The sequence below is a fragment of the Mycteria americana genome, chromosome 23, assembly GCF_035582795.1.
Source record: "Mycteria americana isolate JAX WOST 10 ecotype Jacksonville Zoo and Gardens chromosome 23, USCA_MyAme_1.0, whole genome shotgun sequence".
NCBI classification, from domain to species: domain Eukaryota; kingdom Metazoa; phylum Chordata; class Aves; order Ciconiiformes; family Ciconiidae; genus Mycteria; species Mycteria americana.
Window position 1 is genome coordinate 5502358 of NC_134387.1, and position 27971 is coordinate 5530328.

The 27971-nt window shown below is 70.1% G+C and overlaps 5 protein-coding genes across 6 annotated transcripts; 4 read left to right on the forward strand and 1 right to left on the reverse strand.

Moving 5' to 3' along the window:
• Positions 1 to 4045: 4045 nt before the first annotated feature.
• Positions 4046 to 19012, forward strand: LOC142420079 (uncharacterized). Its single transcript, XM_075523577.1, has 3 exons — positions 4046 to 4050; positions 4139 to 4156; positions 17929 to 19012. Exons 1-3 carry the CDS (start codon positions 4046 to 4048, stop codon positions 19010 to 19012), a joined length of 1107 nt encoding a protein of 368 aa, XP_075379692.1.
• LOC142419970 (uncharacterized) lies at positions 9059 to 9679 on the forward strand (the record flags this gene model as incomplete). The annotated part of the gene is made up of 1 exon (XM_075523402.1): positions 9059 to 9679. A coding segment is annotated over exon 1 (621 nt), but the record flags the coding sequence as incomplete, so codon positions are not given.
• Positions 11033 to 15712, forward strand: HR (HR lysine demethylase and nuclear receptor corepressor; the record flags this gene model as incomplete). Its single annotated transcript, XM_075523403.1, has 15 exons — positions 11033 to 11477; positions 11919 to 12108; positions 12330 to 12559; positions 12629 to 12778; positions 12863 to 12949; positions 13033 to 13154; positions 13337 to 13415; positions 13572 to 13735; positions 13868 to 14101; positions 14204 to 14375; positions 14531 to 14606; positions 14788 to 14918; positions 15029 to 15148; positions 15230 to 15369; positions 15446 to 15712. Coding segments are annotated over 15 exons (2607 nt in total), but the record flags the coding sequence as incomplete, so codon positions are not given.
• A 59-nt stretch (positions 19013 to 19071) lies between the features above and the next one.
• NUDT18 (nudix hydrolase 18) lies at positions 19072 to 20975 on the forward strand. Its single transcript, XM_075523560.1, has 3 exons — positions 19072 to 19227; positions 19300 to 19513; positions 20197 to 20975. Exons 1-3 carry the CDS (start codon positions 19072 to 19074, stop codon positions 20790 to 20792), a joined length of 966 nt encoding a protein of 321 aa, XP_075379675.1. The 3' UTR covers positions 20793 to 20975.
• A 138-nt stretch (positions 20976 to 21113) lies between these two features.
• Positions 21114 to 27524, reverse strand: FHIP2B (FHF complex subunit HOOK interacting protein 2B). Of its 2 annotated transcripts, none has more exons than XM_075523565.1 (17): positions 27364 to 27524; positions 27182 to 27260; positions 26153 to 26322; positions 25148 to 25252; positions 24832 to 24954; positions 24481 to 24651; positions 24199 to 24395; positions 24011 to 24119; positions 23854 to 23930; positions 23492 to 23681; positions 23230 to 23399; positions 23025 to 23147; positions 22858 to 22948; positions 22617 to 22760; positions 22116 to 22256; positions 21926 to 22026; positions 21114 to 21830 (listed from the first exon to the last, which is right to left on the reverse strand). In XM_075523565.1, exons 1-17 carry the CDS (start codon positions 27406 to 27408, stop codon positions 21725 to 21727), a joined length of 2142 nt encoding a protein of 713 aa, XP_075379680.1. In that variant the 5' UTR covers positions 27409 to 27524; the 3' UTR covers positions 21114 to 21724. The 2 variants fall into 2 exon arrangements, with proteins under 2 accessions (XP_075379680.1, XP_075379679.1); XM_075523564.1 differs by having other exon boundaries at positions 23492 to 23684.
• Between the last annotated feature and the right edge of the window lie 447 nt (positions 27525 to 27971).

A 27971-nucleotide genomic window follows, 5' to 3' on the forward strand; every position in this document is an offset into this window, starting at 1 on the left:
CCCCACGGCGTGGCAGCAGCAGCCGTGGCCCCGCTGGGACACCCGAGTCCCCGGCACGCAGCCAGAGCTGCGGGCAGATGTCCCCGTCCTGGCCACCAGCCCTGGCTTGTCCTGACGGCCCTGGCCACGGGCGGTTGCCCTCTCCCTGCTGGGGCTCCCCGATCTCACCCGGGGCTCTCGGCTCCCTTTGCTCCTTCCCCCGGGGGACTTGTCCCCTGCCCAGGTGGAGGACGTGGGGCACAAAGCCTCTGTGGGGCAGGCAGGGTGGCACAAGGTGACAACGCTGCTCCTGTTGCCTCCCCTGCCCCTGGGAGCCCTCCTGTCCCCTGCTGCCCTGCTCTCTGGCATCAATCCCCTCGCTCCCAATCCTTCCTGCCCTCACCCCTCAGGCCAGCTTTATTTTTAGCCCCCGGCTGCTTTCTGCCTTTGGGGGTCTTCCCAGGGCAGGGAGAGCGTCTGCCCCTGCCTGCAGCCCCCCCAGGGAAGGCAGCCATCCCAGCGCAGAGCCGGGCAGGGGGGTGGCCTGGGCCGGGCAGGGGTGTTGGAGCAGATTAGGTGGAGGTGGCTGGATTAGCCACGTAAAACTGTCCCAGAGACGATTACTTAAAGCAGCGGAGAAGGAAGGGTGGGTGGGGACAGCGCGAGGGCCAGGGGGCTGCCCGTAATCCCCCTAAAGCCGCTTAGGGAGCGCGGTTCCTCCAAGGATACAGCCCGGGGAGGCTGCTGGGGCTGCCTGCCTGCCCTGGGTACCGGTGCTGGGATGCCGAGCTGGGTAGTGGGGTTCCCCCAGCACGGGGGAGCGCAGCCCCCTGGTCCCAGGGCTGGCTGGGGACACACGCTGCGAGTGAGATGGCAGCAGCGTCGGAGCCTGAGCGTCGTCCGTCCCCAGGATGGGAGGTCAGTGGGGACCACTCTGTTTTCCCAGCTTGGGGAAACCGAGGCACGAGCACCAGCGCCTTCTAAGATAGCGCTGGGAAGGGAACCAGGAGTCCTGGCGCCTGCCCCCTGTTTTGGCAAGCATCCTGCGTATTCCCCGGGGGAGAGAAACCCAAGGAGGGGACAAAAGCTTCCCCGGGGTGGTGCAGCCCGTCCCCCCAGGGCCAAGGCAGCCCTCTCCAGTGCCAGCGCTGATCCCAGCTGTGTCAGCTCGCGGGCCTGTGCCAGGCTGCAGTCAGCAGAGCCGTAATCTCCCTCGGCTGGCAATGCCCCAGCCCGGGAATTAAGTGGCTGACCTGAGCTCGCCTGGCCGTGGCCGTGGACCCCTCCGGGGAGGGAGCCGGGGGGCCGAGCGCTGGCTGGCACCGCTGCCGGTCCCCCCCCATCTCACCCTGGGGCAGGGTCTGTCCCCACCGGAGCGGGGTGAAGCGTACCCCGGCAGCGTACAGGGGTTGCAGGAGGTCACGTAAGCCGGTAACCTCGCGTCCCGGTAAGCAGCTTCCCCGCTGGAAAGGCATTAGCGGGAGCGAGGGTCAGGTCACCGGCCCCCGGCCGGCAGCCCCTGCCAGCTGCCCCACTGTGCCCCCCGGGCCCCCCACTCCCCTCCTGGGGCTTCCCTGCTCTCCTGCCCGCGTCCCTGAGAGCTGGCGGGGGGACCGGGTGACACGGGGGTGTCCCCTCTCGTGTCTGATGCTCCAGGGAAGCGTGACACTGAACCCCAGGCAGCTGGTGCCCCCGGGACAGGCACTGCCCGTTCCTGGGGGGCAGCAGCCCCGGAGTCGGCGTGAGCCGGTGCCAAGGTCGGCACTCGGGGGCTGCCGCGGCCGGGCGCTGCGGGCAGCGGCAGCCCTGGCCGTGCTCCCCGGGGAGGGCCGGGTCGCGAGGCAGCGGAGGCTGTTACTCATTAATGGGAGCCGCTGGTTGCTTTGGGTGCCGTCCCCGGTGCCCCCCTGCACCCACCCCTCGGCATCCTCGTCCGTTCCCCCGTGCTGCTGCTGGGGCTGGGCACCAGCTGAGCCCCCCAGACCCGTGCCGGTGGCACCGAGCGGCCCAGCCGTGCTCCCCCAGCCCCCCCACCTCCCTCCCTGCCCCTTTCCCACCTCATTTTACCCCACTGCAGCCAACCCGGGGACCGCTGCCCTTCTTGGGGGAGGATGCTGATGCCGATGCCGATGCCATCCCTGGGGCTGCCCTCATTTCTTCCCCCCCCCCCCCCCCCCCCAAGCTGGCTGTTTTGGGGGTCCTTGGCAGAGCAGCACCCTCCTGCAGGCTGGCCCCTCTGCAGCGGGGGTCCGGGTGTCCCCTGCCCCTGGTCACCGCCGGGCTCCCCCCATCCCTGGCCCCCTCCAGCCCTGAGTCAGCTGTTCCAGGCAGGAGCCATGTGAGGCCGCGCACACATGGCTCCCCGCGCGGCACAGCGCTGTATTTTTAGCAGACGGTATCAAAAGCATAATTATGTCTGTTGTTTAAATGCAGCCTCTTTTCTGGCAGCCCCGGGAGCTTTCTGCTGCCTCCCGCCGCAGAGGGCAAGGAGGCAGGATGCGGAGCTGCAGGCAGCGCGCTGCCCGCGGGCAGGGGGCTCGGCCGGGCAGGGGCTGAAAGCCCCCCCGTTGCCGCCGGGCAAGGTAAGAGCTTCGTCCCCCATGCTGGGGGGACACACAGCACCTCTCTTGCATTCCCCCCCCCCCCCCCCATTGTGTCCTCAAACGCACACTTGCCCCCGGGCCGCCATCACCCCACTGGTGAGGAAGAGGATGGCGAGGAAGAGGATGGCGGGTGGGAAGCGCGGTGGCAGGGGGGGCCGGGGAAGGAGCGTTCGAGGTGAAGGGAGTGTGGGAGGACATGGCTGAAGGAATGCTGCATTCCCCCCCCCCCCCCGCAGCCGCCTGTCCCCCCAGGGACCCGTCTGTCCCCAGCCAGCCCCGTCCACAGCCTGGTCCTGCCCGCGCTGGCATCGAGGACGATTCCGGCCCCGCGTCCCAGGGCCGGAGCCACGTCCCTGCCGTGACACCGGGGGCTTTTTCCTGGGGATTTTGGGGACCCCGCTCCGGGGACTACGCAGCATCGCCGAGCCATCGAGGGAAACCGAGGCGCTGCCTTGCTCTGGCAAAAGGAACTGGGCCGGGGGCTGCCCGTCCTTCGTGACTCTCTTTTTCCCCGCGCCAGGAGCCGCGCTGCCCCATCGCCCGCCCGGTGCCAGCCCGCCCGTGGCCATGGCTGGCCGGCAGCGGGGCACCCCGGGAACGCGGCGGGGGCAGAAGAGGGGCCCGGGCTGAGGGCTGAGGGCTGGAGACCCCGGCTGCTCCCAGGTAGGTGCTGCTGGGACCTGGGCGCGCGGGCAGCAGGCAGCTGCCTGCCCTGCCTCTCCGGCGCGCAGGTGGCAGAGGGCTGCCGGTGTCCCTGGCTGCCGTCCTAAGCCTTTGGCCTCGGGGGTGAGCTTTTAATTACATCAAGGTATTTGAAGCCGGTTGCTGGCGCTGGGCTGGGTAAACAGGAGTCCCGGGCGGGTGGCGGGGAGCTGAGGGGGTGGCACGGGATGGGTGCTGTGCCCCCGCGCCACTGGGGCTCGCCGGGACGGCTTGTCCTGCCTGTCCTCCCCCGGATGGGAAGGAGGGATGCGGGGAAGGGAGCATCTAGCACCGTCCATCACCGGGTCCTGCGTCCCCCTGAGCATCCCCCTCGCCGTCCGCGGGGCTGGCACGCGGCTGCGGGCACGGGGGACACCGGCAAAGGTGGGTCGGCTGCGGGCCGCTGCGACGTCCCCCGGTCCCCTCTCCACGGTCGGTCCCTCCTGATGGGGACAAGCTGCCTCGCCGCCTCCGTCTCCTTGCCCCGTCCCAGCCTTCACCTTGAGGGCTTGCAGCATCCGAGAGCTGCCCGGGGAAGGGGTGACCCGTGCTGCGCTCCCCTCTGCGGGGGGGTAGGAAGGGCAGGGGGTGTCGGGGTGCAGCCCCCCGCTTGGGGAAGCGGCTCGTCTCTCCCCGGCAGCGAAGCGAGCGGGATTAGCCGTGCTTACTCACCTCCCCAGGGGAAAGCGGGAGATTAGGGCTGGGAGCAGCGTCCGACCCTGCGGCGGCGGGGCCGTACCGGTGGGGCGGCTGCCCAGGCCATGCCGTACCGGCAGCCAGGGCTGGAGGGGAGCACAGGCTGCCAGAGCAGTTGGGCTGTGGCCCTAATTCCCAGAAAGCTGCTCGTGTGGGAGTGAGTGTCCTCCCGTGCCCTCCGCTCAGCCGCAGCCTCCAGACTCCTGAAGGTTTGACGTGGGGGTTTTTTTTTTTTTTCCTTGTTTTTTTTTTTTTTTTTTTTTTTAAGCACCGGGTGCAGATTAGCGAAAGCTCTCGCGGCCATCGCGCCCGGTGCTGGGCAGGGGGGGAACGGGGCTGCCTTCCTCTGCCTGCGCCCTCGTCTTCCTCACCTGCGCTGCGGTGGAGGCAGGTAGGTGCGTGCCGGGCTCAGTGCCAGGGCTGGGAGGAGGACGAAGGAGGAGGAGGAGGAGGAGGAGGAAGGAGGGCTGGGGCTCTGTGGATGCAGAGGGAGCCGGAGGGGGTTCTGGGCAAGCCAGAGAAGGGGCAGGCTGTGTCCATTTTACATGAGAAAAAGGCTGGATTTCAGGCTGCTTTCCCAGCCGGAGGTGGCTTGCGGGTCCGGGGGCCGCGGAGCCCTTGCCCAGGGTCCCTGGAGCTGGCCCGGGCAGGGGACGTGGGCACTGGGGCAGGGCTGGCAGGCTCCTCTGCTGCCTGCGCTGCTGGAGCATCAGCGCAGAGAGGGGCTGTTGGGGTACCAGCGAGCCTCTTGCACCGGGACCCCCGTCCGTCCCCCTCCCCACTGCTGGAGCATCCCAGGAGCCCCCTGCCCCGCACGGCCACGCATCCCCCCGTGGTCCCAGGGGACACCGCAGGGACGGTGTCCCTTGAACCCGCGTCCTTGCAGTGTCTCCTCATCCTCTGGTGTCAAGCGGGGCAGGGATGCCAAGGTTTCTAATTCGGGCGCTTCCGGCCTCCTGCGGCGTCTTTCTGGCCAGCGCTTGGCTCGTGGGTGTTCGCAGTCCCTCTGCTTGCGCTCTGATTTAAGGGAAAAACCAGGGAGATTGGAGCTCTGGGGCCGGCTGTGCCAAGCCACCAAGGCAGAGCTCCCCCCCCCCCCCCCCCTCCGCCCCGGGGGTTTTCTCTCCCAGCAAAGCCTGAGCTGGCAAAACTCAAGCCAAACCCCGATCCCCCCAGATTGCCCTCGGGGACCCTCCGCGGGTCGTGCCGGGACAGGCAGGGAGCGGAGGAACCCCATCCGGAGCCGCTGTGCCGCGGGAGGCAGGCATGGAGCCCGCTCCTGGGGCTGGGGTGGGACGGTGGCCAAGCCCCAGAAGAGCTTGCCGGCAGCGTGGCTGCCCCGCGAGGGCTCTGCTGGCCCTGGGGAGGCTTCGCGAGGGCCTCGGGCTCCCCGGCACGGTAGGAGCAGCCCTGCCGTGGCTGGGAGCCGAGGGCAGCGGGGCGCAAGGGAGGACGCGGCGCCCAGAGATGCTGTCCCAGTGCAGGATGGGAAATTCCCTCCCGTCCCTCCAGCATCCCCCTGCTCCTTGCCCTGCCCCAGCAAGGGCTGCTCGTGGTCCCCTTCTTGGGGCTTGCCAGCATCCGGGTGGCGTGTCCGTCCCTCTCCCCACCCGCCCCCTCCGCGGTTGCTCCCTCGGCACTACCGCAATGGTCCCGCTGGCCGTGGGCATCCGCTGACCCATCCGGCCGTGCCAGGATGCTGCAGACCCTTCCCAGGGTCCCTCCCGCCTGCCAGCTCCCCCCCAGCCTCACCGGAGCCATCATCCCTGGGGAGCAGAGGGAGGGAACGGGAAGAGACTTCGTCTTTCAGCACCTTCTCATCCCGGGAAGGCGCGGGCTCGCCCACGCCCCGAGCCCTGTCTGGGTCCCCTCCCTGTTCCCTGGCACCCAGCGGGTGCAGCGAGCAGCAGCCAGGTGCCGCAGCCCCCCGAAACCTTCCCTCCGCGGCGAGCGGGATCGGAGGGGATCCCGCTACGGGTTCACCCATGCTGGGGACTGCCGGATGCCCGCTGGCATTGCAAAGGGACCCTGGTGACACCCGGTGCCCCGAGCCGCGGCCGTGCCCAGGCCAGCGAGGGTTAAGCACGGCTCCTCGCTCCCAGCGGGGCCAGACCGCACGGCAGCTGCCGAGCTGTACCGAAGCCCACGGTCTGATGTTAATCACGCTGCTCTGCTCACGCAGGCCACGGCCTGCCTTCACCCCATCGCCCCGCACCCCTGGCCCCGCCAGCCCCCCGGTGCCGTGCTGAGCCGAGCCGTGCCGGGGGAGGCTGTGCGGAGCGGCCGCGGTTTACGTAAGGCGTGCGAGCTGCGCGCAGGGCGTCCCTGGGACACACGCACGTTACGTAAACCCACCCGGCGCTGCTGGCACCAGCCTCCCCCCCACCCCCCCCCCACCCGAGTCCCTTGCCGGCAGCCCAGAAATGGGGTGCCCACCTCGGGGACCCACTTGACCTGCTCCCCTGGGACCACTGCCCCGTGCACCCGGCTGGAGCATCGCCCCCGGGAGCGGGCAATGGGAGCTGGTGGGTTTGGGGTCTTGCTGCTGGGAGGTACCGGTGCTGGGAGGGGGGGTGCGCGGGGGGGATGCTGTGCGAGCACTGGCAGGGTGCTGGGTGCCGGCTCTTGCCCGGTGGGCTGCGGGGCACGGCTGGGATGTGGGCAAGCCCGGTGGGCTGCGGAGTAGGGGTTTAAACGGCCCCAGGTACTCCCGAGCCCTCGGCAGGCAGCGGCATCGGGATGCTGCCGTAGCAGCCTCACGCTCCGTCTTAGCCCCTCGGCACCCCTGGATTGCACCCTGCCCTTCCTGCCCGGCTGTCGCGGGCTCTGCAGGCAGGAGGTGAGGCAGAGGAGCTCTGCCTTCATCCCAGGCAGCTGGAGGAAGGATGGCGGCAGGGGGACAAGGCTCAGCTGCAAGACAGGGCAACCCCGGACTGTTGCATGGGCAAAGTGGCAGCGTGGGTTGAGGCCAGATCCTTACCGTTCGGGCAAAACTGGGGGGGGGCCGTGAGCCTCCGGGACTCGCAGCCCATGGGGTGGCCACGTGCTCCGTGCCAGACTTGCCACCACCAGCCCCCCCCCCCCGGCACCAGGGCCACGGCGCTTGGCCCATCCCGGTGTTTCTCCCACTCCAGTTTCGCCCGGAGCGGGCGGCCGGCGTCTTTCATCAGTGTCGGGGCGGCTCGGCCACGTTGCCGAACAAAGGGCGCTTTCTTTGCGCGGAGCAGAGCACACCTGCCCGCCTTGGCACGGCCGCCGCTGCCTGCGCCGGTGCCCGCGAGGCTGGGCGGTGCTGCCGGCACCGCACCGGTTCCTGGGCGTCAGCAAGCCCAGCAGCTCGCCCACCCACCCGCCCAGTCGCTGTAGAGCCGGCGGAGGCTGCACGCTCACGGGTAGCAGAGCCACCGCCGCTGCCTCGTCCTGCCGTCGCTCGCCCCAAGATGCTCAAGGCTGCCTAGAGCCGGGGGAAGGTCCTGCTCGCTGCCGCCGCCGCTCCCCTGGGTGCCCCTCTCCCTGACCCCCCAGCACGCCGGGAGCCCCTGCTCGTAGGACAATAGGCAGGAGGAACACGGACCCCCCCACCCCAATGGATCAAAAACTCCAGCTCCAGCACTCGGAGAAGAACGTCCCCAGGGCTGCCCGGGCGGCTTTCTGCCTCCTCCAGATCCCGGAGCCGGACCCCTTCAGCCTGTGGGTCTAGGTGCTCCCACCCGCCCGGCTTTGCCTCTCCAGGACCCGGTGCCGCTGGCGGAGACGCCCGCTCGTCCTCGCCGCTGCAGGGCAGGCGGCGGGGTCCCCAATGGACCCTCCAGGTAGCTGGCTGTGCTGTGGGACGGTGGGGACGCTCTCTGAGCTGCGGGACCGGCTTCTTGTGCTCCGGATGGGATGAAGGGCAGGGGACAAAGCCGCCCCGGCGAGCCGGGGGGGGGGGGGGGGCTGGGGGGACCCCGGGGACGGTGTGCGGCAGGGTGGCCTCAGGGGACCGGGAGGGAGCTGTGCTGGGAGCATCTTCCCGGTGCGGGGCTGGATGGGAGAGCCCGTCTGGGTCCTGCACCCTGGAGGGACAGGGTGGGTGGGCTCAGGGTGCCCCTGCCTGGGCAGGGTGCCTCAGGGTGCTTCCCGAGCCGGGGCTTGGGCAGCAGCGTGGGAACGGGGACTTTGACCTCCCCTGGGCAGGGGACGTGGTGGGGACAGGCAGCTCTGGGGACACACACTCCTCCCGTCCCACACTCCGGTGCCTGTCCCCATCCCGGCTGCCCGCTCGGCCATGGAGGTGGCTCTGTCCCACCCCGGAGCAGGGGACCCATGCCTGTCCTCCTCGGCTCCTCTGGCTGCCAGGCAGGGAGGGCAGGAGGGCAAGGGGTGGCGTTTGCTCCGCCGGGAAGGGATGCGATCGCTGGCTGCTGCGAGGACTGGCTCCGAACCCCGTGTCTGCGTGTGGCCTGGGTCCCAGAGGAGTGTTAATCCAGCAAATCTCCCCAGGCATTTCTACCAGGAGGGGCCTCTGGGAGCTGGGAGCTCCCCCCCTTGCTGCAAGCCCTCCTGGGAAGCGCAGCCCAGCCCTGGCCGGAGGCGAATACCTGTGCGGGGCAAGGCCTCCCCACGCTGGGTGCCAGCGGCCGGGCGCGGGGCCAGGCTGGGTGCGGAGGGACGGGTGGGCACGAGGTGCGTCCCGGCCGCCAGCCCCACTGGGCTGGGCGCAGGAGGGATGGGATGGGATGGGATGGGATGGGATGGGATGGGATGGGATGGGATGGGGTGGGGACCCACACTCCAGCCACGTGCCCTCCCAGATCGTGCATCCCACCGTGGCATGGGACCCTGGGATCCCCTCGCTGGGCCGGGGAGCCTCCCATCTAGCATGGGGGGATGGAGCTGGGGGGTTAAAAGCAGCCCCCCCCAGCACCAACCTCACCCCGTGCCTCAGTTTCCCCCATTGCAACCCGCGCACGGCTGCCCTGGCAGCGTTTGGGCAGGGTTCGGTGCGGCTCGGCGTGCCCTGCTGATGCCTCATTCCCTGCCTGCAGGATCCGGCCAGCCCGGGACGGCGCTGAGCACCACATGAGCGGCAGAGCAGCATGGCCAGCGACACGAGGATGGGGGAGACCCCGCCACGGTGGAGGAGAGCCCAGGAGGCACCGCAGGACGCTCGGGGGATGGAGAGCAGCGGGGCGGTCCTGCCCCAGAGCACCGCCGCCAAGCTGGGACTCCCGGGCTACCAGGAGCCCGGCAAGCTGAGCTACGGCACGGAGAAGGGGTGTCCCTGGAGGGGCTCCGAGAGATGCTTGGGGCCAGGCCGGGAGCTCGCCGGCGGCCGGCTGGGCTGCCTCTACCCGCCGGCCCCGCCGTGCCTGCGGGACGCCCTGTGCCGCCCCAAGGACGGAGCCGAGCTCCCGCTGCTGCTGCCGCCCAGGAACGGGCAACCCAAGGCGGGCTGGGCTGAGCCCGGCAAGGAGCGCCCAGGGCCACGGTGGGCTGAGGCCGTGCTGGCCCCCCTGGCCCTCTACAGCCACACGTACCACCGCTACCCCCTGCCCTTCCCGGGGCTGGACGGCCAGCACCCCGGCACTGCCGACAAGCCCCGCGCCGCTGCGGGGGACGGGGACGGTGACCCCCTGGCTTTCCGCCACTGCCCCTTCCTCGTGGACGCCAAGCACAGCCCCTTCCTCCTGTCCTCGCTGCTGCCCACCGGGCCCCCGGCTGACCCCCCATTTGGCGGCGGGGGGCCGGAGGGACCGGGGACGATGGGTGACGGGCGCTTCACCGGCGTGGACTGGCACCTGGGCTCCTACCCGCCCGCCTGGGGCCAGCCCCTCTACGTGGGGCTCCCGCCAAGGTGCAAGACGACTTTGGCCCCCTTCGACGACTGCTCCAGCTCAGGGAACAAGGTAGGCAACCCCGGATAGCCGCGCTGGCGCCTGGCTCCGGTGGCGGCACGGCTCTGGCTCCCGCAGCCTGGCTCCGGAGAGGGGATGCTTGGGGCTCAGCCCCCGGGTGCACCCCGGCTCCCCTGGGTGACAGCGGGCGCCGGCCTCAGCTGAATTTTGCTGGGAGCGGTGGGTTGCGAAAGGCGATGCTGGCACCCGCGCCCAGGGCAGGGCCGGGCTGCACCCGGTGTCGGTGGCCCCCGAGCGGGATGCAGCCCCCCCCCCCCCCCCCGCTCGCTCCTGCAGCTCGGCGGGGCGGCAGCGCGGTGGCAGGGGGCTCCCAGCACCCCGAGGGATGAGGCGATGCGATCCTGGGGGGGGGGATGATGCTCTCCTCCCTGGAGCAGCCCTGCGGCGTGATGCAAGTCCCCGGGCTGAGTCACGGCGGCAGGAGCCACGGCACGGAGGCGGCGGGAGGCAGGGCTGCCAGCCCGTGGGTGCGCCCGTCGCGCCCCGCGCCGCCGCGGCTCCCCATTCCTTTCCCACGCGGGCAGAGGCGACGCAGGCACCCCCCAGGCTCGGCCGTCCGGGGCTGGGAAGCACCGGGCAGCTGCCCAGCTCAGGAGGGTGGTGGGGGAAACTGAGGCAGGGTCACGGGATGGTCCCCATCACCACCTGCCAATGATGTGGGTGACGGAGACAGGGACGGGGACCCACATCTGGGGTGACGCCAGCCCTGACAGCCCCTCTGCTCCCCTCCAGGAGTTTTACCCGAAGAAAGAGCCCGGCTTCCAGCCCCCGGCCAAGGACCAAGCGCCATCACAGCTGCTGGGCAAGGGCCAGGCGGGGCAGGATGGAGATGGAGAGGGGGAGCCGGCGGTGCCGGAGCTGCCGGGAGCCCCGTGGAGAGATGGCCGAGCGGGGGGCGGCTCGGCAGTGCCCGCTCCCCACGCCTGCACGCCTCCCCCCCGTGCCAGCCACCCCCTCTTCTTCCTGCAGCCCGGCACAGCGGGGGGCTGCGGGGGCCCCTGGGTGGGCACACAGCCCCATGCCGCCGATTTCCCCCCGGAGCCGGGGCCAGGCCAGCCCTCCGAGCCCAAAGACGAGCGCCTGGCATACCAAAGCCTCCAGCCCGGCTCGCCACCGGGACGGGGGGAGCCCGACCCGTCGCCTCCGCTCACGGACAGGCACTACCCGCCGGCCCTTGCCAAGCCGGAGCCGCCCCCGGCTTGCCTCTGCACCACGCCAGGCTGCGATGGGTGCCCGGGGGTGAGCTGTGGGGTGCTCGGCCCCTTCGAGCCCACCCTGGGCATCCCTGGGGGCCGTTTTCCATGCCCACCCAGCAACCACACCAAGCTGAAGAAGACGTGGCTGACGCGGCACTCGGAGCAGTCGCTGCCGTGCTGCAAGGCTCCCCGGCGGGACGGTGGCCTCGAGCCAGCCGGTGAGGGCAAGCGCTCGGCCAAGCGCCCGCACGGCACCGCTGACGGAGCCCGCGCTGCCGGCGAGGGTGCCGGGGCGGCCAAGAGGGGCACGAAGGCCAGCGAGCACGTGGTCGTGGCGTGCCCAGGTGATGGCGTGGAGAGCGGAGGGGACGCGGAGGAGAGGAGGATGGAGCTGGGAGAGGGAGGTAAGGCGGCGGGGTGCACGGTGGGTCCAGGGAGAGGGCAGTGGCAGCACCCGATCCCCGGGGAAATTTTGCATCCTGGTTCCCAGCACCCCCGACACGAACCGTTAACACGTGAGGGCTGGGAAACCTGCTGCGCTTGGGTTTTTCCTGGCACGGCTGGGTCTGGCATCGGCTCCCAGGGTGGGGATTGAGAGAAATGCCCCTTTGGGGCAGCGCGGCATCCCCAGGTGTGATGCCTGGGGGGGCCGGCAAGCACCGTCGCTGGGTCGGAGCCCTGCTTGGGGAGGTGCCAGCATCTCAGCCCTGACCTGCAGATCTCCAGCCCTACTTTCCAGCCCTACTTTCTGGCCCAGTTTCCAGCCCCCACCGCGGCGTGCCAAGTCCCTCCTGGCTGGTGTGTCCCCATGCACGGTGTCCCAAAACACCTCCCGTCTCCCCCAGACCCGTCCAGCCTTGCCGGCCCGGAGCCACGGGAGCCGTGGTGCCTGCAGAGCGTGCCCTGCACTGCCCTGCCCGAGAGCATCCCACGGTGCTGTGCCTGCGCCGCCCGGGCCGTGGGGGACCCCCAGGGTGAGGAGGAGGAGGAGGAAGATCCCCCTGAGAGCACCTGCAGACTGCTGCACTTCCGCAGGTGAGCCTGGGGCTCCTGGAGAGCTCGGAGCCCTGCCCAGGGCAGGAGGCTCCCGGCAGCCCATGTCGGGACGGACGGAGCATCCTCTCCCATCACCTTGCGTCGCAGCATCCTGTCCCATCGTCCTGCTTTAGAACATCCCCTCCTGTCACCCCACTTTGGAGCATCTTCTCCTGTCACCCTGCTTCGGAGCATCCCCTCCCGTCCCCTCTCTCCTGCAGGTTTGCTTTTGGGGACGGCGGGGAGCTGAGCGTCGACGGCTTCTGCACGCTGGGGGAGGCGGAGGGGGAGACGCGGCGGCTGGAGGCAGCTGGCCCCGAGCGAGGGAGCAGGAGCACGGGCAGCAGCCTCTGCCTGGCCAAGTACCTGCTGGGGGTCCTGGGGGACCCCTTCTGCGAGGCTGTCCGCAGGGACGGGGACACGTGGCCGGGAGCCCCCAGTGGGTCCGAGGGTAAGTGGGGACCGGGGCGGGGGGCGACGCTGGGGACACCGGGGAGGCTGAGGGCTGTGTTTCCCGCAGGGGTGACGGCCTGGAGGCGGGGGGAAGGAGCCCCCCGGCTCTGCGACGCCTGCCAGCGCAGCTTCTTCAACTCCCACTGGAGCTGCGCCAGATGTGGCTTCCAGCTGTGCCCCAACTGCCACCGCAGCAGGAGAGAGGCTGATGGCCGCGGTATGGGGATTTGGGGGGCTTGCAAAGGGGGTGTCAGCCCCGCGGGGGCTTGGCGGGGACGAACGCATCCTCTCTCTGACGCAGAGGGTCCGGCGCGGCCGCCCGAGTGCATCCCTGGGCAAGACCACCACGTCGCGTCCCTCGTCCCCACGCAGTTCGTCCCTACCCGTGGTGAGTGTGTCCCCCCCCCCAGCCCCAGGACCCCCCCCTGCCCGCTGCCCAGGGCTCACCCGCCCGTCCCCATCTGTCCCCAGTCCTGACCCGGCTCTGGAAGCTGCTGCACGAGGTCCGGGCCAAGTTCGGCATCGAGTCGCGCTGTCCCTGCAAGGAGGGGGCTGCGGAGCAGAGCCCGGCCGAGCCCCCGGGGAGCAGGCAGGTACAGGGGGGCTGTGGGTGGGGGGGGAAGAAGGGGTGCAGGGGCACCCCAACCCCTGCAAAAGGGTGCCTTGGGCGCGGGGGCGTGGGGGGGTGTGTGCATGATGCCAGGGAGGGGACCAGCCCTGGGGACAGGGGGACGTGGCTCCCCTCCGGATGCCCGCATGGACCGGGGTGTTTCAGGAGCTGCCGGGGTCTGCGGTGCCCCCCCTCCCACCCAGCAGCGATGGCCAAGCCGACACCTCCCGGGCCATCAAGGAAGGTAGGGCCGGCTGCAGCCCCCCCGCTGCGGGGAGAGCCCCGCTCCGGGGGGGTCAGGGGTGCTGCACCGCATCCCCTACGGGGTGCTGGGTGGGGGGCGAGAGGCGGAGGAGGGCACGGGCAGCCCTGACCCCTTTCCCCCCCCCCCCCCGAGCAGAGAGCCCCGAGGGGGGGCCCCCATCGCCGGGGCAGCCGCCGCCCCGGGGGGCCGTGCAGACCACCACCCTCTGCGACCTCCTCGCCTCCACCGCCGTCAAGCTGTGCCTGGGGCAGGACGGGGTGCGCATGGCCTTCGCCCCCGTCTCGCCCGCCTTGCCCAGCGTGAGTCCCGGGGCGGGCAGGACACCCTGCCCCGTGATGTCCCCCCCACACCCCTCGGCAGGGCTGGGGGGGGCCGGGGTGGGCTGATGGGGCTCCCCTCTTGCATCCTCCCCCCCCCCCCCCCCCCCCCAGGACAACCACTTGACCAGCATCCTGGACAGCATCATCGCTCGTGTGGTGGAGAGGAAGATCCAGGAGAGGCAGGCGGGGGCCGAGCTGACCCCCCCAAGCCCCCCCGGTCCCCCCGGTCCCTCCGGCCCCCCTGCCTCCCACTGCATCCTGGCACCCAGCGGGCTGCTCTGGCTGCACGACCCCGGCCACGCCAGCAACTACAAGCTCTTCCAGGAGCACTGGCGGCAGGGCCAGGTAAGCCCCCCACTCCCCAGGGATGCGTGGCGGCACCGCGGACCCCCCCCCCGCCCCCCGCCAGCTCCCCCGGCCCTCGCTGAGCCCCGGCTGCCCCGGCAGCCCGTCCTTGTCTCGGGGCTGCAGAAGAGGCTGGAGGGGCGGCTGTGGGGGCCGGAGTCCTTGTGCCCAGCCCGGGGGGAGCAGGCGGTGGAGGTGGTGAACCTGCGGGCACCGGCGAGCCGCCTCAGGATGAGCAGCCAGGAGTTTTGGGATGGCTTCGCTGCCAGCGCGAGTAAGCGTGCAATGAGTTTGTGGGGGTCCCAAGTGCGATTTCGGGTTGTAAGGGGGTGGGCAAGCCAGCCTGCGCATCCCTCCCTCCCTCCCCGGGAGGTGCCCGGCGGCACGATGCCAGCATCCCCGTGTGTGATGCCATGTTCCGTCCCGCAGCATCCCCAGAGCCGGAGCAGGGCGGTGGGGACCTGCTGAAGCTGGAGAGTGGCTTTGGGGACACGGACCTGTGCCGGTAGGTGACAGCAGAGGCTTCAGCGGGGTGGGTTCCCCCCTCCCCGGCAGCCCGGCACCCGCTCCCCTTGCGGGATGCGTCCCGGTGCGGGATGCAGCGAGCAGGGCCGGGGGCAGCGAGGGCGGCTCTGCCAGTGTCGGTACCCGGTGCCCCGGCCTCGAGCACCGTGCCTGTGCCGCAGGGCCGCCAACCTGAGCGCCAGCCTGCCGCTGCCAGAGTACTGCGGGCCCACTGGCCGCCTCAACCTGGCCACCTACCTGCGGGGCCAGCGGGGCCGGCGCTGGCTGCGCCCACGCATCTGCGTGGCTTACGGTGAGTGCCACCCGGCAGCGCCGCGGTGCCCGGGGTGGGGGGGGCGAGCTGGGCTCCCCCCACCCATGACAGTGCTCGCCCTTTGCCCACCGCCCTGCTCCCGCTTGCAGGCGTCCGTCCCCGGGACCGGACCATCGGGACCAAAAACCTGACGGTGGAAGCAGCCGACTCCATCAGCGTCCTGGTGCACGCCGCGGCACGGCTGCCTGAGCAGCCGGCGGCACGACAGGGTAGGGCGAGCACGTGGGGGGGGGGTCCCCCCACCCCAGCCCCCCACCCCGGCCCCCCCCTGAGCACCCCTCTGTCCCCAGACCTGCTCCTGCAAGCCGACGCTGATGGCGTGGATGCGCCGCTGAAGGAGCGGCTCCGGGATGCCGGCAGCCGGCCTGGTGCCCTGTGGCACATCTTCCGCGCTGAGGATGCTGGCCGCATCCAAGACTTCTTGCAGAAGGTGGGTGCCATCACCCCCCCGGTGCAGCCCTGGCCCCCCCCGGCCCCCAGCTCCGCTCACCCCCGGCCCCCCGCAGGCGTGCGAGGACCAAGGGCAGGAGGGGGCTGCTGTGGCGGAGCCCCCCAGCCGCTACCTGGACCTCTCGCTGCGGAGGCGGCTGCACGAAGAGTGCGGGGTGAGCGGCTGGACCCTCCTCCAGTTCCTGGGGGACGCGGTGCTGGTCCCCGCCGGGGCTCCCCACCAGGTAGGCGGCTCTGCAATCCCCCTGAGGGCAGCTATTTGGGGTGCGACTGTGCCGAAGCCCCCTGGGGAAACTGAGGCACGGCCGAGCCCCGGCCCCTGACACCGCTGTGCCACGGGCAGGTGCAGACCCTCACCGGTACCATCAGCGTGGAGCAGCGGTTCCTTTCACCGGAGAATGCCGCCCGCCTCCGGGACCACAGCACCCACCCCCCCAGGGCCGCACGCCAGCTCCACGCCCAGGTGGGTGGGTGGTGGTTTGGGGGCTGTGGGGGGGGTCCCAAGTGCGGGGTGCGGGGTGCTGACCCCCTCTTTGCACCCTTGCAGCTGGACGGCATGATCTTCTCCGCTGTGCGGGAGGCCGTGGGCGTCCTGCGGGGCTGCAAGTGAAGCGGCTGCGGCACGCCGGGAGGACGCTCGAACAAAACCAGCGCTGCCGGCCACGGCCACGGCCACGGCCACGGCCGAGACGCTGCGGGGAGCCGGGGCCGGCCGCCTCTCGCTTGGTGCTTTGCTCTGCGATCACCCGGCGAGGCTCCGGGCAGAGCAGCCGGGGAATAAAGCGTCTGCAGCACGCCGGGGCCACCGGCAGCACCAGCGCCCGCTTCGGCGTCTCCCTCCCGTGCGGCATCGGCCCCTTCATCCCCACCCGCGGTCAGGGATGCCCCGGTGGCCTGGGGATGGGGTGGGGTGGCAGAGACAGGGCCTGGCACTGCGCCCCAGTGGCACGGAGCGCTCCCAGCCCTTGGCGGCTGGCCGAGGCCACTGGTGAGATGAGTTCGGCACGGTCTCTGTGCCGGCAGCTTCACAGAGAACTGGGAAACATCTGGACATCGCGCCTCGTCGCTGCCCAGAGGTTCGGGCTCCCGCGACGCAGCTCCGTCCCGCCCTGCCGTGGGAAAGCAACCGGCCCAAAGGCCTGTCCCAAGGACAGAAACAGCCCCGTCCATGGAGCGCGGTGCCCCGAGCGCCGGGGCGCAGGGGAGTCGCTCTGCTCTGCCCAGGACCGTTGCCTGGAGCTGCCCTCCACCGCCCTAACGATAACGGGGGGAAACGGGGCCGGCCCCCCCCATGCACGGTGCCCCACGGACGGTGCACGGGGCCTGGGTCCCCGCACGCTGCGCCCTGTGCCAGCCGCACTGCGCAACACGCACCCTGCGCCGCCCCGCGCGCTGCACAGCACCGCAGGAGACGGAGCGGGGGCCGCGCAGTGCATGCCACGCACCGTGCAATCGGCACCGTGGTGCAACGGGCACCGTGCAATTGGCACCGTGCAATTGGCACTGTGCAACTGGCACCGTGGTGCAAGGGGCACCATGCAATTGGCACTGTGCAATCGGCACCGTGGTGCAACGGGCACCGTGCAATTAGCACCGTGCAATTGGCACTGTGCAACTGGCACTGTGGTGCAACAGACACCGTGCAATTGGCACCGTGCAATTAGCACCGTGGTGCAATGGGCACTGTGGTGCAACGGGCACCGTGCAACGGGCACCGTGCCGTTGGCACCGTGCAATTAGCACCATGGTGCAATAGGCACCGTGGTGCAACGGGCACCGTGCAATGGGCACTGTGCAATTGGCACCGTGCAATTGGCATCATGCAATTAGCACCGTGGTGCAACGGGCACCATGCAATTGGCACCGTGCAATTAGCACCGTGGTGCAATGGGCACTGTGGTGCAACGAGCACCATGCAACGGGCACTGTGCAGTTGGCACCGTGCAATTAGCACCATGGTGCAATAGGCACCGTGGTGCAACGGGCACTGTGCAATGGGCACCGTGCAATTGGCACCGTGCAATTAGCACCGTGGTGCAACGGGCACCGTGCAATTGGCACCGTGCAATTAGCACCGTGGTGCAATGGGCACTGTGGTGCAACGGGCACCATGCAACGGGCACCGTGCAATTAGCACCGTGCAATTAGCATCGTGGTGCAACGGGCACCGTGCAATTGGCACCGTACACCCGGCACCGTGCAACGGCCGCCGCGCAATGAGCCCCCTCCGCGGGCTGCGCACCCCTCACGCCGCACCACGAACCTTGCCCCGCCCCGCCCGGCCCCTTTAAGGCGAAGCCCCGCCCCGCAGCCGTGCAGGCAAGTGGCGGCAGGACTAACCAATGGAAAGCCAGCTGGCCTCGCTGGGTGGCCAATAGCCGGCGAGCGGGGTGGGCGGGGGCGGCGCGGCGGAGCCCCGGCTGGCGGTGAGTGCCCTGGCGCATGCGCGCGGGGAGGCGGGGGCTGCGGGCGCCCTGCGCCTCCTTCCCCGCACCCCTTCCCCCCCCCCCTGCACCCCCAAACCCTTCCCCTCCCGCGCCCCTCGCCCTGGTGCCCCTCCCCTGCGAGCCCGCCAGCCCTCCTCGCCGCAGCCTGCGGTCCCGCAGAGCCTTCTCCCGCTGCGCCCCGCAGCCCAGCACCCCCCGCCCCGCACCCTGCAGCCCGGCTCGCCCTTCCCCCGGTACGCGCTGCAGCCCAGCTCGCCCCCCTGCGCCCCGCAGCCCCCCACGCCTTTGCCCCCGTGCACCCCGTTCCCCGACCCGCCCTTCCCCTGTTACGCCCTGCAGTCCAGCACGCCCTGGCCCCCTCGGCCCGCCGGCTCCAGCCCCCCGGGCACCCCGCAGCCCAGCCAGCCCCTCTCCCCCCCCAGCCCGGGCATCCCCCAGTCGAGCAGGCCCTTCTCCCCCAGCATCCCCCAGTCTAGCCGCCCCTTCCCCCCCAGCGTTCCCCAGTCCAGCAAGCCCTTTCCCCCCTACCTCCTGCAATCCAGCAAACCCTTCACTTACTTCAGCTTCCCCTGCGTCCTGCAGTCCAGCCAGCCCTTCCTCTACCGCAGCCCCCCCTGCATCCCCAAATCCAGCGAGCTCTTTCCCTGCAGCCCCCTGTACGCCCTGCAGTCGAGCCAGCCCTTCCCCTACTGTGCCCCCCCATGCCTCCCCCAGTCCAGCAAGCCCTTCCACTACCGCAGCCCCCCCCGCCTCCCCAAGCCTAGGGACCCCTTCCCTTACTACTTCCCTTCCTACATGCTGCAGTCCGGCCAGCCCTTCCCCTCCTGCACCCCCCTGGGCGTCCCCCAGTCGAGCAGACCCTTTCCCTATTGCACCCCTCCCTGCATCGCCAAGGCCACCGAGCTCTTCCCTTGCTACGTCCCCCCCCCGCCCAGCAGACCCTTCCCCTGTTACACCCCCCTCCACGTCCCCCAGTCCAGCAAGCCCTTCCCCACCAGCACCCTGCAGCTGCTGGGCGACCCCTTCCCGCATTGCACCTCCTCCCCGTGCGCCCCGCAATCGCCGGACCCCCTCCCTCACCGCTCCCTCCGGCCCAGCCAGCGCCGGGGCTCCCTGTCCCCCCGCCTGCACGTCTGGGGTGTGCCCTCCCCACCCCAAAACCCCGCTACTCCCTGAGCGGGTGCCTGAGGGCTCGGCTCCCCCCTCCCCATCCAGCCTGCGGGGTCCCCGGTCCCATGGGGGAGGCTCCGGCAGCGGAGCTGGATGCGGTGCTGGGTGGCGGCGGCTGGGACGTGGGGGTGAGCTTCGAGGGTCCCCCACCGCCCACCGGCCCCATCCGCCTGGGGAGGAACGCCTGCTACGTCGTCCTGGCCGTGCTCTTCAACGAGGAGGTGAGGCAGCCCCCGCGGGACCCCCACCCCGGTGGCACCCGGTGCCCACCCGACCCCTCTCCGTCCCCGCAGGACGGGGTGCTGCTGGTGCAGGAGGCCAAGCCCGAGTGCCGCGGGAAGTGGTACCTGCCGGCCGGGAGGATGGAGCCCGGCGAGAGCATCGTGGCTGCCATGCGGAGGGAGGTGAAGGAGGAGACGGGGCTGGAGTGTGAACCCCTCACCTTGCTGGCACTGGAGGAGAGGGGGCCGGCGTGGATCCGCTTCGCCTTCCTCGCGCGCCCCACCGGTGCGTGCCTGTGCCCTTTGGTGCTCTGACGGGGTGCGGGAAGGACGCGGCTCACCTGGCGCATCCCCTGCCAGCCCCGTGCCGGGGCATCGGTGTCCCCTGCCAGCCCCACGATGGGCATCGGCATCCCCAGCCAGCCCAGTGCCTGGGCATCGGTGTCACCTACCAGCCCTGTGCCAGGTCACCGGTGTCCCCTGCAAGCCCCACGATGGGCTTTGGCATCCCCGGCCAGCCCAGTGCCAGGGCATCGGTGTCCCCAGCCAGCCCTGTGCCAGGTCACTGGTGTCCCCTGCAAGCCCCACGATGGGCTTTGGCATCCCTGGCCAGCCCAGTGCTAGGGCATCGGTGTCCCCTACCAGCCCTGTGCCAGGTCACCGGTGTCCCCTGCAAGCCCTGTGCCAGGGCATCAGTGTCCCCTGCCAGGCCTGTGCCAGGGCATCGCTGTCCCCTGCCAGCACCGTCACCACTACTGGCATCCCCGCACAAGCCCCGTGCTGGGGTATTGGTGTCCCCTATCAGCCCCGTGATGGGGTCTCGGTGCCCCCCCCCAGCCCCATGACCAGGCACTGGCACCCCCCGTCAGCCCAGTGCCGAGGTCCTGCTGTCCCCTGCCACCACCGTGTCAGGGCATCGTTGTCCCCTGCCACCTCTGTGCTGGGGCATCGCCGTCTCTCTGCCCACAGGCGGGACCCTGAAGACCCTGGAGGAAGCTGACGCCGAGTCCCTGCAAGCGGTGTGGTGGGCCGGGGACCCCTCCGCGCTGCCGCTGCGAGCCCCAGACATCCTGCCCTTGCTGGACCTCGCCGCCCGCTACCGCCGCAGCCCCCCGCACCCCCCCACGCTGCCGCAGGAGCTGCCCTGTGCCCTGCTCTGCTTGCGGCTTCTGGTGGCCTTCGCCAACGACGCCGGGGACCTTTGGGTGCTGCTGGGCACGGCCGGGACCCCCCATCTGCCCGTGGTGGCCTGCGGCACGTCCCTGGCTGAGCTCCGCGGGGGTCTCCGCCTGCCCGTGCTGCGGCTGCTGCGAGACTGCCTGCCGACGGACCCCCGCCCGGGACCCCTGGGGCTGCTGGGGCTGCAGCACCGGGCTGGGGGTCCCGGGGGGGCCGACGGCATTTGCTTCAATATGCTGCTGACCATCCCGCCCAGCAGCCCCGGGGCTGCCCCCCCTGAGCCCCACAGCCCCTCTGTCCGCTGGTGGCACGTGGAGGAGGAGAGCCTGAGGGGCAGGATCCTGCAGCGGCTCCGTGCTGCGGCCACGGTGCCTGTCCGTGGCTAGTGCCCGCTAAGCCCCGGCAGCCCGGCTTTGGGCACAGGGGGTCTGGCTGTGACATGTGGCCGGGGGGGTCCTGCTTGCAGTGCCAAAGGAGAGAGCCCCGGGATGTGCTGCCCGTGGCCAGGGGGACGTTTTGGGGCACCGTGTCCTGGCCTGGGGGGGCTGAGAGCCAGCCAGAGCACAAATAAACCCGGCTGCTGCTTCTTGCATCCACATGGCTGCAGTTGAAGGGAGGGGATGGGGGGGTTGGGAGTGGGGAGCCTGGTTTTGGGGGATGCTTGGGAAGGGGGACGGGCACAATATAGATGGCAGGGGCACGGCGCGTGGTGCTGAGCTCACAGCTTTATTGTAGCAGAGTCCCATCACCCAGGGGACACGGTGCCTGGCTGTTTGGGGTGCACCGTCCCTGCCAGGCAGGAGCCACAAACACACACACACACACACACACACACCCCCTGTGCCCCAGAGCCAGGGGAGATGATGCAGTTATTGCAGCCGAGGGGGTGGCATTGCCCCGCGCAGGCAGAGGACAGCACCCTGCCCGCGCGTCTGATTATTGCCAAAAAAAATCCTGCTTGAGGTTGGTGGGGGCTCGGGGCAGCTCCGACACCGGGCAGGGGGGAGCAGGAACCCACCACCCAGGAGGAAACGCAGCACGGTTCACTTTGCACCCAGAGGGGCCACATCCTGCACCGGGGAGGTGGCATCACCTCCGGGTTGGCCACGGCAGTGGTGAAGGACCCTGTGCCTCCTCTTCCTCCTCGCCAGGCGCTGCGAGGCCGGTGTCCTTCCCGCGGTGCCGCCGCCATGCCCTGCTATTGGGGATGTGCCGGTCCGAGCGGGGCCGCCGGAGGCTACCGGCGCATGGGTTGGGCCATCCCCGGTGGCCACCGCAGCCTGGCCGAAGAGGGGGTGCTCGGTGGGGGAGCCGCAGCTCAGGGGGGCCCCTCCGGTGGTCCTTTGACCAGGGCAATGGCAGCCAGCTCCTTGCAGAACTCCTCCAGCACCACCACCCCCTTGAAGAGCATCGCGTGGTCCATCCTGCGGGGAGATGAGCAACGGGGGCTCCGTGGGGTACACCCCCCCCCCCAAAAGGCATGCATTGCCCCCATCCCGTGCCCCCCCCCAGCACTTACTGCTCTCCAGGCACCAGCCCCATAAGCTGCCGGCGCACCAGGAGCAGCTTGGCCCTGAAATGGGGCACACGCTGGAGCCGCTGCATCAGGTCCCCGATCACCTGCATTTGGGGGGGATGGGGGGGGAAAGAGTCAGGCCCCGTTCTGAGGGGGTGTCCCCATCCCCTCACCCCCCAGCAGGTGACATTACCCTGACGAGGACAGAGAAAAGCGAGCGGCAGCCGGGTGCCAGGTTGAGGTAGGGGTCCAGCAGGTACTCGTGGAGGTGGGGATGGGGGAAGGCGGCCAGGAGGGACAGCACCGAGGTCACCTGCAGGTTCAGGCTGTAGGGCTGGGGTGGGGGGGGGGATGCTCAGCGGGAGCTGGCACGGCCAGTCCCCCCCCCTCAGTATCCCCCAGCTGTTTGAATAGAGGATGCATCCCCTTCCCATGGCTATTGCCAGCCCTGCACCCCCGGGGACCCACGGCAGAGGGGGACAGCCCTCCTTTCCAGGGTCCGGGACCCCCGTAGTGGGGGTAAAGTGGCCAAAAGCATCGGTGGCATTTGCAGCCACTGAGCACCCATGGGTGGGGACAGGGAGAGAACCCTTTGGGGTGTGGGGGGGGAGTCCCCCGGCCATGCCAAGGCAAGGGGCAGAGGGCGGTAGGGACCCAGGTACGTCCCTGGCAGCTCGGCTGGCCACCCCCGTACCTGGTCCAGGATCCGGGTCATCCGGTCAAACAGCACCTTGAGGAAGTGGCCCTCGTAAAATGTCACTTCGGGGTGGCAGGCGTCGAGGGGCCGGGGGGCCGTGGGCCACCCCCATGGGGCCGCGCTGGCACGGCACGCCTGGACCTGGCGGGGGGGGGGGGGAGTGACGGTGGGTGAGAACCAGAACAGGAGCCGGCACCGCCAGGGATGGGGACCCCCCCCCCCGCCCCCAGCCCCTCACCATGCCCAGGGCATCGTGCACGTAGGTGTCGTAGCCGCCTTCCTCCATGCACGAGGAGGTCTTCGCCTCCTCGGGGACCAGGCAGAGGAAGCTGGAAAAGAGAGGGGAGCGGGATGGGGAGGGGGATGCAGCCCTCCCACGCTGGAGCAGCCCCTGCAAATCCCTACCTGCTCACCACCTCGCTCACTTGCCCCTTTCCCAACGGGGCCGATTCCGGCTGAGGTTTTTTCGCCGTCCCAAAGCCAGCATCCGGGAATCCGTCAGTGAAATAGGGATCCTCCTCCAGGTCCCTGCGGGGCCGGCGCAGGGGGCATTAGCCGTGTGGGTGCCAGGGGGCTGCCCCCCTCGCCCTGCCCCAGCCCCCTTGCTCACAGCCCGTCCTCGTCGGGGTCCGGCTCGGGGGGTCCGTGGTCGTCGGGCACGGGGGGGCCGCGCTGCAGGTAGCCCCTCGCCTCCAGGTTCCTCAGCGCCAGGCTGCGTGCCACGTGCTCGTGGGGTTTCCGCAAGAGCTCCTCGAAGAGCCGCAGGCTGGCCAGGCTGATCTGCGGCACGGCGAGCGGGGTGAGACCACCGGCGTTGCCCCCCAGCATCGCCCGTGTGTGTGTGTGTGTGTGTGTCCCAGGATGGGGCTCACCTCGTCGGAGAGGTGGTTGCAGCGGTCGATGAGCTGGGTGCGCAGAGGGTGGGGGGCATCCCCCGGGGTCTCGGGGTGCCGGTCTGGCCCCAGCAGGAAGAGCACGAGGCGGTGGAGCAGGGGAGGCGCGCGGATCTGTCGCACCGTGCCCGTCAGCGTGGCCGTGGCGCTGAGGACGGCGAGCTCGGACCTGCTGGGGACGGGGTGGGATGCTGCGAGGGGTGTCCTGAGGCAGCACCACGGCATCTCACAGCGTGCAAAAAAGGAGGCGCAGGCAAGGGGAACCCCGCGGTCCCGGCCCCAAGGGGGTCCTTGATAGAGAACCTCTCCCCCAGCTGCTGTCTCGTGCCTCGGACACTCACATCTGCAGGAGCTGCGGCCGCAGGATGCCCTGGAAAAACTTTTCCTCCACGGCCTCGGTGATGGCATCTGCCACGACCTGTGGGTGACGGCAGAGGCTGAGCCGCGGCGCGGGCAGGGGGCTGCCGTGCTCTGCAGGGCCGGCCGGGCGCTCCTTACCGGCTGGGCGCCCATCACCAGCTCATCGAGGTAGTCCAGCCAGCCGAAGAAGGCAGCCAGGCTCTCCTTCCCTGGGAAAACCCCGTCGCCGGCAGCATCACCCTGCGACCTGCGTGGGGTAGAGGACGCGGGGCTGCAGCAAAGCCTCGGCGCTGCCTGGGGACCACCTTGCCCGGCGCCCACCTTACCTCCAGCTGGCCCTCTCCAGGGCGAGGATGTCGGCGGGGTCGGTGCAGGCGGGCACGGTGCTGTAGAGGTCACAGAGATGCTCCGTCAGCAGCTGGCACAGGGCACTGCTCCGCACCAGGCAGGCAGCAGCCGCCTCCTGGGCGAGCCCGACGAGCAAGAGCAGGTTTTCCCGAGCCTTCAGCGCGACCCTGCTCTTCTGCGAGGAAGAGGAGGAGGAGAGAGGCGGCGTCACACGACCGGCGGCACCCGCCGTCCCCTCCTTGCCAGCCCTCTCCCCCTACCTTGCTCTTGCACAGCCCCACCAAGGACGTGACGAGGTTGCTGTCCCTCCGTGGCGGGGAGGGCTCGGCTGGGGGGGAGCCGGCAGCGGTGCCCGGGGGATGCTCCGCACCCTCTTCCACAGGGCTGGCCGGCAGCTCCTGGGCTCTCCTCCCATTCAGGATGCTCTTGCCCTGGAGAGGAAGAGGAGCAGCAAAGCATCGTAGCCACCATCTTCCTCCCACTCAGCCCGAGGAGCTTTGCGGTGGGGATGGAGCTGCAAAGCACGTCAAAAAGCTCAATTAAAGGAGCCAGACCCCGCAGATGACCCCATACGTGTCCCACCAGCACAGGGATGCCCGGGGGCCGCTCACCTCCAGGATGTACGCCAGCAGGGTGGGATCCTGCTTGATCTTCGTGCAGAGTACGGCCGCGAACTGCACCTCCTCCTTCTCCGTGCCGGAGCCCAGGCAGTCGCCGCTGAGCTGGAGCAGCTTCTGGCAGGGCAGGGAGAGGGATGCTGGGCTGCCGGCTGCTCTCCCGCCCTGCCCGGGTGCCGGTTACCACGGGCATCGGTTCCCGGCAGCGTTTGGCAGGGATGCGGCCGGTCCCAGCACGCGGCATTGCCGGCGGCACTGCCAGCCGGGGTCTCCCACCGGCCCCCGACAAGCCCCCGGGCGCAGGGCTCACCTGCACCGGCCTGTGCACGCTGAGGTAGTGCAGGAGCGGGTGCTGCACTTGCCCCAGCACCCGGCTGAAGAAGAGGAGGACCTGCTGCCTCATCCCGGGGGGGTACTGGGAGGGAGACGGGGAGAGGCATGAGGGAGAGCCCAGTTACCTGTCTGTGTACCTGATTACCCTGAAATTGCCCCAAATCGCCTGCCGGGTCACCCAGCAGTCAGCGTGGGTGGCTTGCAAGAATACTCTCAGCAGAGACCCCGGGTTTGCTCCCCCAAAATGATGCAAAGGGGCCCATCGACCCCCCCCAGGTCCTCCCACCTGCCCCGGGCTCCTCTCCCTTTAGCCATTAGGGACTGAACTCAGTTCTCTGAATTAAGCTCTCTTGCAGAGAAAAAAAAAATCAGGGGGATTATTTCCCCTTTCCCACTGCTCCAATGCTAGCGATGGGGCGTTAAAGCCCAGCACCCCAAAAAAACCAAATCCTCGCGGCCACGGAAGGGCCAGCGCGCGTTGCTGGAGCCCACGCTGCGCTAGCGTTTGCTTACGTTTGAATAAAAGGCTCTTTATAGGGAGCCTCATTATTATTAGCAACAAAGGAACCGCAGAGCCATTATATTTGGGCAATATTAGTAAATATTGAGAGGGTACTGTCTAAAAACACTTTGTCCTGCGAACGCAAGCAGCAACGTGCCAGTTGTGCAAACAGGCTGCTGGTGTGAAGAACACCCTTCCCTCCCGTACGCGCAGGGATGTGATGGGGGGCAAGAGCCATTCGGAGGAGCAGCAGAAAGGATCCCGGTGGGGATCTTACACCGAGCGAGGCAGCCCCCCCAAAAAAAGCCAAGCACCCTGACCAGCTCGCGCTCCGCCAACTCCCAATTGCCCAGCTAGAGGAGCTTCAAAATTAAAATTACTGAGCAGCATCATGCAAAGCAGCTGGAAAAGGCTGCGGGTGCTGCAGCTCAGGGGGGCTCGGACCCCCCAAAGCGGCTTTCCCGGTGCCTGTACACCCACCTCCGCCTTGCCCAGCGTGCCGAGGGTCTCCAGGACCTTGTGCTGCAGCAGGTACTCGAGACACGGCCCGGCTTCCCCGGCCGGGCGCTGCTTCTCCTCGTACACCAGGATGTCCAGCATCTGCTTGAGGCGCCAGGGGATGTCCGTCTGTCTGGCGGGGATGCTCTCGTCTGCGGACACAGGAATCGGAGGCTGCGGCATGTCCCCCCCAAGGCACCGGCAGCGTGCCGCCGGGCTCGGCAAGGGGAGCAATGCACGGTGGGGTGTCCAGGTGCAACCGTGGGGTGCTCGCCAGCAGCACCCCGAGCCGTGCTGGCCCAGAATCCCCTTCCACCGCCGTTAGCGGGGACGACGCTAGATGGCAATGTGATGATGGAGTCCCAGCAGCACTCGAGGCTGCTCCTTCCGCTCACGGCCTAGCAAGCTGCCGGCTGTCCCCGCCAGCGCCAGAGCCACGGTCGGAGCTGCCGGCTGTCCCGGGGGGCTGTGGCGCTGCCAGCCCTGGAGACCCTCCGGCATGGCCCAGGAGGGGAAGGGGCGGCGGGGGCCAAGTGGGAAGGACTGAGATCCTGCTGGGGAAAGGGCTGAAGCTCTCCAGGCCCTGCTTTTAGTGCTCCTGGAGAGCAGCACGCTCCCGGAGAGGGACGTGCCCCAGCCTGCAATCGCTCCCAGGAGAATCCGCACCCACCCAAACCCCCCCCCCGTGCTGACCCCGCTGGTGTGCAGGGGGGTTGGGGCTGGGCAGGGCCAAGCACTCGGCTGGATACATCCTCCCGGGGTACGGGAATAGGTGTCCCATGCCAAAGCCAAAGGGCAGCCATGGTGCACTAGGGTCGGCTCGGTGCCCGTGGGGTCCTGTCCCAGGACACGGGGTCCGGTCCCAGGGTATAGGGCCCCCCTCCCTAGGCACAGGCACCTCATTCCCAGGACATAGGGACTCTGTTCCCACACCCCACACGGGGACCTTATTCCCACGCCACAGGGACCCCATCCTAGGGCACAGGGACCCCTTCCCCGCACCCCACTCACCCGTGGCCTCCAGGTAGTAGCCGGTGATGCCCTTCCAGTGCTCGGTGAAGGCTTCCAGCAGGTCCACGCTGGGCTCCCGCTGCGCACACCGGGGTCGCGGTCAGGGGGGCACGGAACCGCCCCCCCCCCCGCTCCCGCCGTCCCCGGTTCCCCCCCCCCCCCCCCCCCCGGTCCCCGCTCACCGTCTCCACCGCCTGCTGCAGCAGTGCTCCCAGGCGGCTCAGCATGGCTGTGCCCGCCCGGCACCGGCCCCCACACCGACCCCGACACCGGCCCCGGCCCCGGGTCCGTCCCGCCGCGCTCCCGCTGCGCCCCGGCGCGGCCCCGCTGCGGTGGCTCCGCCCGGCGCCGGGCGGGGAGGGCGGCCCGGCCGCGGTCCCTCCCCCGGCGGCTCCGCTCCGGCTGCGGGCTGCGGGCTCCGGCTGGGGTCGGGGAGCAGGGGGAGGTGGGCGGGGGGGGGGGGAATGGGGATGGATTGGGGGGCGGAGGGGCTGCGGGAGCGGTGAGCGACGGCGGCTGGAGGGGTGTCGGGGGCTGGGGGAGTATTTGGGGCGGAGGGTTTGGGAAGGTCCCTTCGCCCTAAAACTGCTCCGGGGGAGCCCTGGGGTGGGGACAGCCCCCCATGCACACCGGGATGGGGACACCCCCCCCATGCACACTGGGATAGGGATAGCCCCCCATGCACACCGGGATAGGGACCCCCCCCCCGCCATGCACACTGGGATAGGGATAACCCCCCCATGCACACCTCGCACCGGGATGGGGACACCCCCCCCCCTGCACACCGGGA

Coding starts and splice junctions, on each gene's coding strand:
- NUDT18 (XM_075523560.1), top strand. CDS start 19,072: ATGGGGGAGGCTCCGGCAGCGGAGCTGGATGCGGTGCTGGGTGGCGGC. Junction 19,228..19,299: donor CCGTGCTCTTCAACGAGGAG/GTGAGGCAGCCC, acceptor CCGTCCCCGCAG/GACGGGGTGCTGCTGGTGCA. Junction 19,514..20,196: donor CTTCCTCGCGCGCCCCACCG/GTGCGTGCCTGT, acceptor CTCTGCCCACAG/GCGGGACCCTGAAGACCCTG.
- FHIP2B (XM_075523564.1), bottom strand. CDS start 27,408: ATGCTGAGCCGCCTGGGAGCACTGCTGCAGCAGGCGGTGGAGACG. Junction 25,253..26,152: donor GCACGCTGGGCAAGGCGGAG/GTGGGTGTACAG, acceptor TCTCCCTCCCAG/TACCCCCCCGGGATGAGGCA. Junction 21,831..21,925: donor GGGCTGGTGCCTGGAGAGCA/GTAAGTGCTGGG, acceptor ATCTCCCCGCAG/GATGGACCACGCGATGCTCT.